This window comes from Lethenteron reissneri, unplaced genomic scaffold (genome assembly GCF_015708825.2).
Source record: "Lethenteron reissneri isolate LAM-NWPU_2019-01 unplaced genomic scaffold, ASM1570882v1 scaffold_1638, whole genome shotgun sequence".
NCBI lineage: Eukaryota > Metazoa > Chordata > Hyperoartia > Petromyzontiformes > Petromyzontidae > Lethenteron > Lethenteron reissneri.
The window spans coordinates 2,829,477-2,843,404 of NW_026891375.1; the positions used below are offsets into that span (position 1 = coordinate 2,829,477).

Below are 13,928 nucleotides of genomic sequence, written 5' to 3' on the forward strand. Positions count from 1 at the left end.
AAATATTTTATTATATTATTTTATTATGTTTTATTTTTATTATTTTATTATCTCCCTTCCATGTGACTTTACCAAGAGAACCAAGAAGATGAATCCCTGCAGTCACAAAAGCTTTAAATCGAAAAAAAAAGATGTAGATGATGATGTTAATGATGATGATGTTAATGATGGTAATGTTGATGATGTGAATGGACGCTGTCTTTCCGACAGACCTGTTCTTCACCTGAGGACGGCTGCTTGTGTTGTGGCCGAAACGTCGTGAGAATTATTTTATAATGTTTATTTTTATTATTTTATTATTTCCCTTCCACGTGACTTTACCGAAAGAACCAAGAAGATGAATCCCTGCAGTCACGAAAGCTTTAAATCGAAAGATTGACAAGCTGCGTGCGTGCCGCAGTTTAAAATTGTTTTATTCGATCGTCTAGTACTCGCAGCAACTCACGACAAAGACGTTGATCTCTCTCACACACGAGAGAGAGAGACGCACGCAGATCCCCCGTGTCGCCTCTACACACGTGGGGGCAGAGGTCGCAAACGGGTTTTGATTCCTTACCCGTACCCGGCCGCACCAGGGTCGCAAACGGGTACCCGTACCCGTACCCGGCCGTACCCGTACCCTACCCGTACCCGGCCGGGTACGGGTAGGGTACGGGTATCGGGTACCTGATTGAGACCTCTGGGATGAAGCCATGTTGCAGTTGCGGGTGGGTTGATTCTAGGAACTTGAATTGTGAGAAGAGACAAGACGTTGGGAAATGAGTGACAAACAGTTACTCACCAGTGACTCATGGCCTACCCGTACCCGTACCCGGCCGGGTACGGGTAGCCGGGTATCGGGTACCCGGTTGCGACCTCTGCTTATTATAATCATACACGGTGTGCCGGGTGTATATATTAGATTCTGAGTCGCCGGCCGCATCGTAACGAACACTTAGTCAACATCGTCAACATCGTCAACATCATCATCACTTGCTATTAATAAGTTAACATTATTATGAATAAATGGCCACAACAGTTCGTAGCGGTCGTGTCCACCCCTCGCTCGGAATCCAACCCAGGTCCTATGGGGTCAACCCCAGTGTTAGTAGGACCAATCCCGCAAGATCGCGGCTTCCGACGAAATCCTTTCCGGGTTCAACCCGGAGCCACGTGACCGAATCCACACTCCGAGAATCGATGCCGGGAGGGGCTAAGGGAGTCGGCGTTCGCTGGATTTGTAGGATTTTAACCGGGAGTTGTAGGGCCTCCAGCGGATTACGAGATCGACACGGGAGGGGATGGTGAACGTCACCGCGGGTTACAGTTATAGGCGGCTCGGGGAATGAACTCGCACCTCTAAGTTCTAGATTTGAAGCTTTCGTGACTGCGAGGATTCATACTCTTCGTTTTTCCGGTAAAGTCACGTAGGTTAAAAAAAATGAAATTAAAATTAATAAAATAATAAAAATCACGACGTTTCGGAGGCATCAGGTGGGAACCGTCACGGCCAGATTTGCTGCATCAAGTGAGGCAGGGATTCCAAGATGCAAGCTCTTAAATATTAGATTTTTATTAATTTTAATTTCATTTTTTTTTACCCACGTGACTTTTACCGAAAAAACTCAGTATGAATCCTTGCAGTCACGAAAGCTTAATTAATAAAACTCAAATATTTAAGAGCTTGCATCTTATATTATAATATATATTACTTTCTTTTATTGTGTTTTATTTTATTATTTCCCTTCTACGTGATGACTTTACCGAAAGAACCAAGAAGATGAATCCCTGCAGTCACGAAAGCTTTAAATCGAAACTCGAGGCTTGCAGCGTTACATTAGAACTTACTTCGGTGGGCGCGGCAGCCTGAAACGACTGCACAAATCTACGCTTCAACCTACAAGTTTATATATCCTGCCACACACAGCCTGCATGTCACGTGATTACATCTTGGTATGATAATTGTTTTTGTACCCTTCTATCTGGCAACAAAACTGACACCTTTTTTACGAGGAGTCATGTTTGCATTGACCACAATACCTGCAGTCACAATGCAAACAAAACTCTGATAATGTATGTGCACTGTCCTTGAAGTTTATTGGTCCACACCTGAGACAGCTTTCCTTAGAGCCTAGTCTCACATGGTGTTGGACCAGATGACGCCAAAAGGCGCACAACTCAAAGACAATGCACCATCAGAGTATGAGAGCTCGGGGTAAAGCATTTACACCATTGGAACCTCCTTTGCCAGTAGCAAAATATGATAATTGTTTTTTTACCCTTCTATCTGGCAACTATATTATCAGAGTTGTGTGTTTTGTTTGCATTGTGACTGCAGGTATTGTGGTCTATGCAACATGACTCCTTGTAAAAAAGGTGTCAGTTTTGTTGCCAGATAGAAGGGTAAAAAACCAATTATACTTTTTACTGGCAAATGAGGTTCCAATGGTACATTTTGGCACGTGATTAAACGTCCCCGGGCGCAGAATATCCCAGACTACATCACTGTCCACCACTGTCCACCACTGTCCACCGCCGCCCTCCAATCAGCAGGCGGTCCTGGCCGCCCGTCTTGGGGTGGCGGCACCGGCTGCACCACCACCGGCTGCACCGGCTGCGGCACCAGCCCGCGGCGTCCGGTAGCGCACCACCACCACGGTGATGTTGTCGGGACAGCCGCGGTAGAACGCCTGCAGCGCCACGCTCTTGGCCCCGAGGTGCGGCTCCCCGAGTCGCTCGCCCACGAATGCGACGGCCTCCTGACTGCCGAAGGCGTCCCACAGCCCGTCGCTGGCCATGAGCAGGAAGCGAGGCCTCGCGGCGCGCAGGTCCACGGCCGTGACGTCGGGCTCCGCCGTCACGACGCCCATGCGCTTGAGCGGGAAGTCGCCGAGCGAGCGAGACATGGCGAGGACGCCCTGCACGCGCCACGAGCCGTTGTAGCTGATGAAGCCGCCTGGGGGGGGGGGGGGGGGGGGGGGGAGAGATGTGGTGAGTCGTGGGGGAGACGTGGGGGGAGAGAGACATGGGGGGAGAGAGAGGAAGAGATGTGTGTGGTACACTGTGTGGTACACTGTGTGGTATACTGTGTGGTACACTGTGTGGTATACTGTGTGCTGTACTGTGCGTTACACCGTGTGAGTTACACCATGTGTGATATACTGTGTGTGGTATACTGTGTGGTATACTGTGTGGTGTACTGTGCGTTACACCGTGTGTGTTACACCGCGTGCGGTAAACCGAGTGCGGCGTGCGCACCGGCGCGCTTGATGCGCTGGCGCTCCTTGAGCTGGTGCGGCTTGTGGTCGTGGGAGAGCGCGACGGCGCAGCCCTGGGCGTCGCACAGCACGGCGCGAGAGTCGCCCACGTTGGCCACGTAGAGTCGCCCCGCCGACTCCACCGCCAGCACGCACGTGGTGCCTGCACGCAGAGAGACACGAGGGAGGGGAGACACGCGGGAGATGAGGGGAGATACAGGGAGACACGCGGGAGATGAGGAAACACGTGGAGACACGGGGAGACAGGGGGAGATATGGGAGATAAGGGGAGACAAGAGGAGACAAGAGGACACGTGGAGGCAGATACGGGCACCAGGGGGCACCAGCTGCGCTGCAGCAGCAGCCAGTGAACTCTGAACTCAGGCGGTGAACTCAGGCGGTGAACTCAGCCGGTGAACTCTGAACTCTGGCGGTGAACTCAGGCGGTGAACTCTGGCGGTGAACTCAGGCGGTGAACTCAGGCGGTGAACTCAGCCAGTGAACTCTGAACTCTGGCGGTGAACTCAGGCGGTGAACTCTGGCGGTGAACTCAGGCGGTGAACTCAGGCGGTGAACTCAGCCGGTGAACTCTGACCTCTGGCGGTGAACTCTGGCGGTGAACTCAGGCGGTGAACTCTGGCGGTGAACTCTGAACTCTGGCGGTGAGCTCTGAACTCTGGCGGTGAACTCTGAACTCTGGCGGTGAACTCTGCTCACCGGCTTCGTTGCCCGCGGGCCCCAGCGTCTCCATGAGCTCCAGCTCGGTGCGCCGCACGGCGTCACGCAGCGCCGCCTCCACGTCCGCTCCGTCTCCCTCCGCCAGGCGCCGCCGCAAGTAGTCCGGCAGCCGCCGCTTCACGTACTCCGCCGCCGCCTGGCGGGGGTGCGCAACGGCCGGGGTAACCGCAGGGCCCTCGAGACTCAACACACACAGACACTACACACACACAGACACTACACACACAGACACTACACACATAGAGACTCAACACACACAGACACTACACACACACAGACTCAACACACACAGACACTACACACACACAGACACTACACACATAGAGACTCAACACACACAGACACTACACACACACAGACACTACACACATAGAGACTCAACACACACAGACACTACACACACACAGACTCAACACACACAGACACTACACACACACAGACTCAACACACACAGACACTACACACATAGAGACTCAACACACATAGACTCAGCACACATAGACTCAACACTGCACCGTAGACTCAACACACATAGACTCAACACACATAGACTCAACACTGCACCGTAGACTCAACACACAGACTCAACACACATAGACTCAACACACACACAGACTCAACACACACAGACACTACACACATAGAGACTCAACACACATAGACTCAACACACATAGACTCAACACTGCACCATAGACTCAACACTGCACCATAGACTCAGCACTGCCCATATACTCAACACTACCCATAGACTCAACACTGCACCATAGACTCAACACTGCACCGTAGACTCAACACTGCCCATAGACTCAACACTGCACCATAGACTCAACACTGCACCGTAGACTCAACACTGCACCGTAGACTCAACACTGCACCATAGACTCAACACTACCCATAGACTCAACACTGCACCATAGACTCAACACTGCACCACGGACTCAACACTGCACCGTAGACTCAACACTGCCCATAGACTCAGCACTGCACCATAGACTCAACACTGCACCACGGACTCAACACTGCCCATAGACTCAACACTGCACCATAGACTCAACACTGCACCGTAGACTCAACACTGCACCGTAGACTCAACACTGCACCATAGACTCAACACTACCCATAGACTCAACACTGCACCATAGACTCAACACTGCACCACGGACTCAACACTGCACCGTAGACTCAACACTGCCCATAGACTCAGCACTGCACCATAGACTCAACACTGCACCACGGACTCAACACTGCCCATAGACTCAACACTGCACCATAGACTCAACACTGCACCGTAGACTCAACACTGCACCGTAGACTCAACACTGCATCATAGATGATGGTGGTATTGATGGTGGTGATATTGATGATGATGGTGGTGATATTGATGATGGTGGTGATATTGATGATGATGGTGTTATTGATTACACCGGCGATATTGACGACGCCAGCGATACTGACATTGATCTTTCTCCCCGCATCAATATCCGACGTTGGGGGGCGTTGGGGGAGGTGCGTGTGCACGCACCTCCCCGCCGTGCCCGTCGAACACCCCGTAGAGAGCGTGCCGGTGACGGCGGCCGCAACGGGGGGCAGCGTCACCAGCACCGGCGTCACCGGCAGCGCCGTCACTGCCGCCGCCGTGAGCCACTGTGAAGCGGTCCTCCATGTGTTCCCGGCGTCCCTGCAGCGCGAACACCGCGACCCCGCGGGAGCGGTACTGCCACGTGACGCGGGGGGGGCGGGGAGCGGCGCCGGCCCCCCCCCACGGCACCGCCGCTGGGGGGGGGCACGGGGCCCCCCCCCCGGTGGGGGGGGGGCGGCTCGGCGGGGGGGGACGGGGGGGAGGGGCCGCGGGAGGAGGCGAAGCGGCGGAGGGAGCGGCAGGCGGAGGTTGGAAGGGAGCGCAGCTGAGGGGTGGGAAGTGGGGAGAGTGGGGGGGGTGTGGGGGGGGGGAGAGACACGGGGAGAGTGGGGGGAGTGGGAGAGTGGGGAGAGAGTGGGGGGAGTGGGGGGAGAGTGGGGGGAGTGGGACACGGGGAGAGTGGGGAGAGTGGGGGGAGAGAGTGGGGGGTGAGTGGGGGGAATGGGGGAGTGGGGGGGAGAGTGGGGACAGAGACGCGGGGAGAGTGGGGGGAGAGTGGGGGGAGAGTGGGGGGTGAGTGGGGGGAGTGGGGAGAGAGACACGGGGAGTGAGACACGGGGAGAGTGGGGGGAGAGTGGGGGGAGTGGGGAGAGAGACACGGGGAATGAGACACGGGGAGAGTGGGGGGAGAGTGGGGGGAGAGACACGGGGAGTGAGACACGGGGAGAGTGGGGGGAGAGTGGGGGGTGAGTGGGGGGAGTGGGGAGAGAGACACGGGGAGTGAGACACGGGGAGAGTGGGGGGGAGAGTGGGGGGAGAGTGGGGGGAGAGACACGGGGAGTGAGACACGGGGAGAGTGGGGGGAGAGTGGGGGGTGAGTGGGGGGAGTGGGGAGAGAGACACGGGGAGTGAGACACGGGGAGAGTGGGGGGAGAGTGGGGGGAGAGACACGGGGAGTGAGACACGGGGAGAGTGGGGGGAGAGTGGGGGGAGAGAGTGGGGGGAGAGAGTGGGGGGAGAGACACAGAGAGTGGGGAGTGAGACACGGGGAGAGTGGGGGAGAGTGGGGGGAGAGAGTGGGGGGAGAGACACAGAGAGTGGGGAGTGAGACACGGGGAGAGTGGGGAGTGAGACACGGGGAGTGAGACACGGGGGGAGTGAGACACGGGAAGAGTGGGGAGTGAGACACGGGGAGTGAGACACGGGGGGAGTGAGACACGGGGAGAGTGGGGAGTGAGACACGGGGAGAGTGGGGAGTGAGACACGGGGAGTGAGACACGGGGGGAGTGAGACACGGGGAGAGTGGGGAGTGAGACACGGGGAGTGAGACACGGGGGGAGGTGAGACACGGGAAGAGTGGGGAGTGAGACACGGGGAGTGAGACACGGGGGGAGTGAGACACGGGGAGAGTGGGGAGTGAGGACACGGGGAGTGAGACACGGGGGGAGTGAGACACGGGGAGTGAGACACGGGGAGAGTGGGGAGTGAGACACGGGGAGTGAGACACGGGGAGTGAGACACGGGGGGAGTGAGACACGGGGAGTGAGACACGGGGAGTGAGACACGGGGAGTGAGACACGGGGAGTGTGGGGAGTGAGACACGGGGAGTGAGACACGGGGAGTGAGACACGGGGGGAGTGAGACACGGGGAGTGAGACACGGGGAGTGAGACACGGGGAGTGAGACACGGGGAGTGAGGAGTGAGACACTGGGAGTGAGACACTGGGAGTGAGACACTGGGAGTGAGACACTGGGAGTGAGACACGGGGGAGATGTGGGGAGTGAGACACGGGGAGTGAGACACGGGGAGTGAGACACTGGGAGTGAGACCCTGGGAGTGAGACCCTGGGAGTGAGACACGGGGAGTGAGACCACGGGGAGTGAGGGGAGAGGGCTGGGGAGTGAGACACGGGGAGTGAGACACGGGGAGTGAGACACGGGGGGAGTGAGACACGGGGAGTGAGACACGGGGAGTGAGACACGGGGGGAGTGAGACACGGGTGAGTGAGACACGGGGAGAGTGGGGAGTGAGACACGGGGAGTGAGACACGGGGAGTGAGACACGGGGAGTGAGACACTGGGAGTGAGACACTGGGAGTGAGACACGGGGAGTGAGACACGGGGGGAGTGAGACACGGGGAGTGAGACACGGGGAGTGAGACACGGGGAGTGAGACACGGGGAGAGTGGGGAGTGAGACACGGGGAGTGAGACACGGGGAGAGTGGGGAGTGAGACACGGGGAGTGAGACACGGGGGAGTGAGACACGGGGGGAGTGAGACACGGGGAGTGAGACACGGGGAGTGAGACACGGGGAGTGAGACACGGGGAGTGGGGAGTGAGACACGGGGAGTGAGACACGGGGAGTGAGACACGGGGAGTGAGACACGGGGGGAGTGAGACACGGGGAGTGAGACACGGGGAGTGAGACACGGGGAGTGAGACACGGGGAGAGTGGGGAGTGAGACACGGGGAGTGAGACACGGGGAGTGAGACACGGGGGGAGTGAGACACGGGGAGTGAGACACGGGGGGAGTGAGACACGGGGAGTGAGACACGGGGAGTGAGACACGGGGAGAGTGGGGAGTGAGACACGGGGAGTGAGACACGGGGAGCGAGACACGGGGGGAGTGAGACACGGGGAGTGAGACACGGGGAGTGAGACACGGGGGGAGTGAGACACGGGGAGTGAGACACGGGGAGAGTGGGGAGTGAGACACGGGGAGTGAGACACGGGGAGTGAGACACGGGGAGTGGGGAGTGAGACACTGGGAGTGAGGAGTGAGACACGGGGAGTGAGACACAGGGAGTGAGACACGGGGAGTGAGACACGGGGGGAGTGAGACACGGGGAGTGAGACACGGGGAGTGAGACACGGGGAGTGAGACACGGGGGGAGTGAGACACGGGGAGTGAGACACGGGGAGTGAGACACGGGGAGTGAGACACGGGGGGAGTGAGACACGGGGGGAGTGAGACACGGGGGGAGTGAGACACGGGGAGTGAGACACGGGGAGTGAGACACGGGGAGTGAGACACGGGGAGTGAGACACGGGGAGTGAGACACGGGGGGAGTGAGACACGGGGGGAGTGAGACACGGGGAGAGTGGGGGGAGAGTGGGGGAGAGAGTGGGGGGAGAGACACGGGGAGAGTGGGGAGTGAGACACGGGGAGTGAGACACGGGGGGAGTGAGACACGGGGAGTGAGACAGGGGAGAGTGGGGAGTGAGACACGGGGAGTGAGACACGGGGGGAGTGAGACACGGGGAGAGTGGGGAGTGAGACACGGGGAGTGAGACACGGGGAGTGAGACACGGGGAGTGAGACACGGGGAGTGAGACACGGGGAGTGAGACACGGGGAGTGAGACACGGGGGGAGTGAGACACGGGGAAACATCTTCTTCCGCCCCTATCTCCCATGCAACATTCTCCCGCGTCTCTTCATCTCACCACCCGGCGACTCGCTCCGCAACAGAGTGAGCCTCTCCCCGCTGGACGCACGCTCCGGCAGGCCCCAACCCATGTGGCATTCACGTGAGTCGGGCAGCGAGCGGCGGAGTGAGTCAGGTAGTGCCTGAGTGAGTCAGGGAGTGACTGGCTGAGTGAGCTACTGGGAGAATGAGTGACTGGGTGAGTGACTGAGTGAGTCAGGGAGTGACTGGGTGAGTGACTGGCTGAGTGAGCTACTGGGAGAATGAGTGACTGGGTGAGTGACTGGGTGAGTTGGTGAGTGACTGGGTGAGTGACTGGGTGAGTGGCTGGGTGAGTGACTGTGTGAGTTGGCGAGTGACTGGCTGAGTGAGCTACTGGGAGAATGAGTGACTGGGTAAGTGACTAAGTGAGTCAGGGAGTGACTGGCTGAGTGAGCTACTGGGAGAATGAGTGACTGGGTGAGTGACTGCGTGAGTCAGTGAGTGACTGGGTGAGTGACTGGGTGAGTTGGTGAGTGACTGGGTGAGTGACTGGGTGAGTGGCTGGGTGAGTGACTGCGTGAGTTGGCGAGTGACTGGCTGAGTGAGCTACTGGGAGAATGAGTGACTGGGTGAGTGACTGGGTGAGTGACTGGGTGAGTGACTGCGTGAGTGACTGCGTGAGTCGGTGAGTGACTGGCTGAGTGAGCTACGGGGAGAATGAGTGACTGGGTGAGTGAGCAAGTCGGTGAGTGACGGAGTGATGATTGGGTGAGTGACTGGGTGAGTAACTGAGTGAGTAACTGAGTGAGTCGTTGAGTGACTGGGTGAGTAACTGAGTGAGTAACTGGGTGAGTCGGTGAGTGACTGGGTGAGTGTCTGAGTGAGTCGTTGAGTGACTGAGCGAGCAAGCGACTGGGCAAGCGAGCGACTGCATGAGTCGGTAAGTGACTGAGCGAGCGACTGAGTGAGTGACTGGGTGAGTCGGTGAGTGACTGGGTGAGTGCCTGAGTGAGTGAGTGAGTCGTTAAGTGAGAGGGTGAATGATAGAGACGGTGAGAGACTGGGTGAGTCGGTGAGTGACGGAGTGATGACTGGGTGAGTGAGTGACTGGGCGAGTGACTGGGTGAGTAACTGAGTGAGGCGGTGAGTGACTGGGTGATGACTGGGTGAGTGAGTGAGTCGTGGAGTGACTGGGTGAGTGATAGAGTTGGTGAGCGACTGCGTGAGTGAGTGAGCGACTGAGCGATTGAGTGAGCGACTAGGCGAGTGAGCGACTGCGTGAGTCAGTGAGCGACTGAGCGAGCGACTGGGAAGTTGACTGGGCGAGTGAGCGACTGCGTGAGTCAGTGAGCGACTGAGCGAGCGATTGAGCGAGCGACTGGGCGAGTGAGCGACTGCGTGAGTCTGTGAGTGACTGGGCGAGTGAGCGACTGAGTGAGCGACTGGGCGAGTGAGCGACTGAGTGAGTTGGTGAGTGACCGGGTGAGTGAGCGACGGAGTGAGTTGGTGAGTGACCGGGCGAGCGAGTGAGCGACTGCGTGAGTTGGTGAGCGACTGGACGGGCGAGTGAGCGACTGCGTGAGTCGGTGAGTGGGCGAGCGAGTGAGCGACTGAGTGAGTCGGTGAGTGACTGGACAGGCGAGTGAGCGACTGCGTGAGTCGGTGAGTGGGCGAGCGAGTGAGCGACTGAGTGAGTCGGTGAGTGACTGGACGGGCGAGTGAGCGACTGCGTGAGTTGGTGAGTGGGCGAGCGAGTGAGCGACTGAGTGAGTTGGTGAGTGACCGGGCGAGCGAGTGGGCGACCTGCGTGAGTTGGTGAGCGACTGGACGGGCGAGATGAGCGACTGCGTGAGTCTGTGAGTGACCGGGCGAGCGAGTGAGTGACTGAGTGAGTGGTGAGTGACTGGGTGAGCGAGTCACCCTCGGGCCGTGCCTGGCGGCCGCCCACACCGTGGCCACGGATGCCAGAAGCAGCAGCGACTCAGGTCGCAGCAGCAGGTGGAGCAGCAGGGAGAGCAGCAGGGAGAGCAGGCGGGCAGCTGACTCCAGTGGTAGGGACAGCATGGCGTGGTCACCTTGGGGACACACACATCCAGACACTCACCTCACACACTCATCCAGACACACTCACACACCCACTCACTCATCCACCACACTCACTCACACACACATCCAGACACACACACACTCATCCAGACACTCATCCAGACACTCATCCACACACACTCACACACACTCACACACTCATACACTCATCCACACACACCTTCACACTCACACACTCATCCAGACACTCACTCACTCACACACTCATCCAGACACACTCACACACCCACTCACTCATCCACACACTCACTCACACACACACATCCAGACACACACACACTCATCCAGACACTCATCCAGACACTCATCCACACACTCACACACACACTCATCCACACACACTCACACACACACTCACACACTCATACACTCATCCACACACACCTTCACACTCACACACTCATCCAGACACTCACTCACTCACACACTCAATCACAGGTGGAGCAGCAGGGAGAGCAACAGGGAGAGCAGGCGGGCGGCTGACTCCAGTGGTAGCGACAGCATGGCGTGGTCACCTACACACTCACACACACACCTACATACACTCACTCACACACTCATCCAGACACTCACACACTCACACACACACACTCATCCAGACACACTCACACACTCACTCACTCATCCACACACTCACACACCCACTCACTCACACACTCATCCAGACACTCACACACTCACACACACACACACCTACACACTCACTCACACACACACTCACACCTACATACACTCACTCACACACACACCCAGACACACACACACACACTCATCCACACACACTCACACACACTCACACACACACACACACGTACACACACTCACACCTACACACTCACATCTACACACACCCCTACACACACACTCACCGACATACACTCACACACACACACCCACACACTCAATCACAGGTGGAGCAGCAGTGAGAGCAGGCGGGCAGCCGACTCCAGTGGTAGGGACAGCATGGCGTGGTCACCTACACACTCACACACTCATCCACACACTCACACACTCATCCAGACACACACTCACACACACACTCACACACACTCACACACGCACACCTACACCCTTCACGAACTAAGTGGTCAAAATAGATGTTAAATAATGTGGGAGCCAGAGGACATCCCTGTCGCACCCCAAGGTGTACAGCGAATGGCTCTGACTCCCGGCCACGTAGTTTTACCCGGGCCCGCTCACCATCATGAAGGTCCTTAATGATCATGAAGCAGAGGGTCAGAAACTCCAAAAGCACGAAGAACAACCCAGAGCCCAGGCCTACTGATGGTATCATAGGCCTTGACCAGGTCAATAAAGCAGAGATGTAGGTCTTGTTGGAATTCCCTACACCTCTGCTGTAGCAGACGGACACAAAATATGGCATCTGTGCAGGACCGCCCTTTCCTGAAACCGCAATGGGGCTCCGCAAGCCTCTCCTCAGCGTGCCTAGCAAGGCGATGTTGAATAATCCTTGCCAGGACCTTTCCCGGCACACTGAGGAGTGAGATGCCCCTGTAGTTGTTACAGTCGGTATGGTCCCCCTTAAAGAGGGGGACCACCAGGGCATCCTTCCAGTCCTGCGGAACCCGTCCAGTGGTCCAGACTGTTGTTATGATGTCATGTAGGGCAGTCTGTGCACAAACGCCACCCTCCCTCACTCACACACACACCTACACACACCTACACACACACCTACACTCACCCACACTCATCCACACACACACTCATTCACACACAGACACTCGCTCACACACACACCCACACTCACACACTCTCCACGTCACCCTCACATCCTCCCCGTTACCCTCTCCACGTTACCCTCTCATCCCCCCCGTTACTCTCCCCATCACCCTCACATCCCCCAGTTACCATCACATCCCCCCCGTTACCCTCTCATCCCCCCCGTTACTCTCCCCATCACCCTCACATCCCCCAGTTACCATCACATCCCCCCCGTTACCCTCCCCATCACCCCCGTTACCCTCCCCATCACCCTCACATCCCCCCGTTACCCTCCCCATCACCCCCGTTACCCTCTCCGTTACCCTCGCATCCCCCCCGTTACCCTCCCCATCACCCTCACATCCCCCACGTTACCCTCCCCACGTTACCCTCACATCCCCCCGTTACCCTCCCCATCACCCCCGTTACCCTCTCCGTTACCCTCGCATCCCCCCCGTTACCCTCCCCATCACCCACACATCCCCCCGTTATCCTCCCCGTTACCCTCACATCCTCCCCGTTACCCTCCCCCCGTTACCTTCCCCATCACCCACACATCCTCCCCGTTACCCTCCCCCGTTACCCTCCCCATCACCCACACATCCCCCCCGTTACCATCCCCATCACCCACACATCCCCCCCCCGTTACCCCCCCCCGTTACCCCCCCCGTTACCCCCCCCCGTTTCCCTCCCCCCGTTTCCCTCCCCCCGGTTACCCTCCCCACGTTACCCTCCCCACGTTACCCTCCCCACGTTACCATCACCCACACATCCCCCCCGTTACCCCTCCCCCCCCCCCCCAGGTTACCCGGCACGGCAGCAGAACGGGACGCGGCTATCTTGACGATCTGATGGGGGCGGGTGCGGGGGGGGGGGGGGTGAGGGAATCGATCCACCGGCGAGAAATCGTTCCGTACGCGCGGAATCGATTCTAGTCACCCGATTAGATCCGTTCGATTCCGATTACAAACAACTCCGATCCGAAGAATCGTCGAATTATCAGCTGGCGAGAGAATTGGTGAAATATAGTAATAGGTTTTTACCCTTTCAACTGGTACAAAAACGGACACCTTTATACAAGGCATCATGTTTGCAATAAGCGCAACACAAGCAGTCAAAATGCAAACAAAAAGA

General features: G+C 57.6%; 1 protein-coding gene across 1 annotated transcript; it reads right to left on the reverse strand.

Annotated features, from left to right (window-relative positions):
* Positions 1-307: 307 nt before the first annotated feature.
* Positions 308-5,436, reverse strand: LOC133362917 (protein phosphatase 1L-like). Its single transcript, XM_061581896.1, has 4 exons — positions 5,432-5,436; positions 3,954-4,110; positions 3,238-3,399; positions 308-2,935 (listed from the first exon to the last, which is right to left on the reverse strand). Exons 2-4 carry the CDS (start codon positions 3,985-3,987, stop codon positions 2,526-2,528), a joined length of 606 nt encoding a protein of 201 aa, XP_061437880.1. The 5' UTR covers positions 3,988-4,110; positions 5,432-5,436; the 3' UTR covers positions 308-2,525.
* Between the last annotated feature and the right edge of the window lie 8,492 nt (positions 5,437-13,928).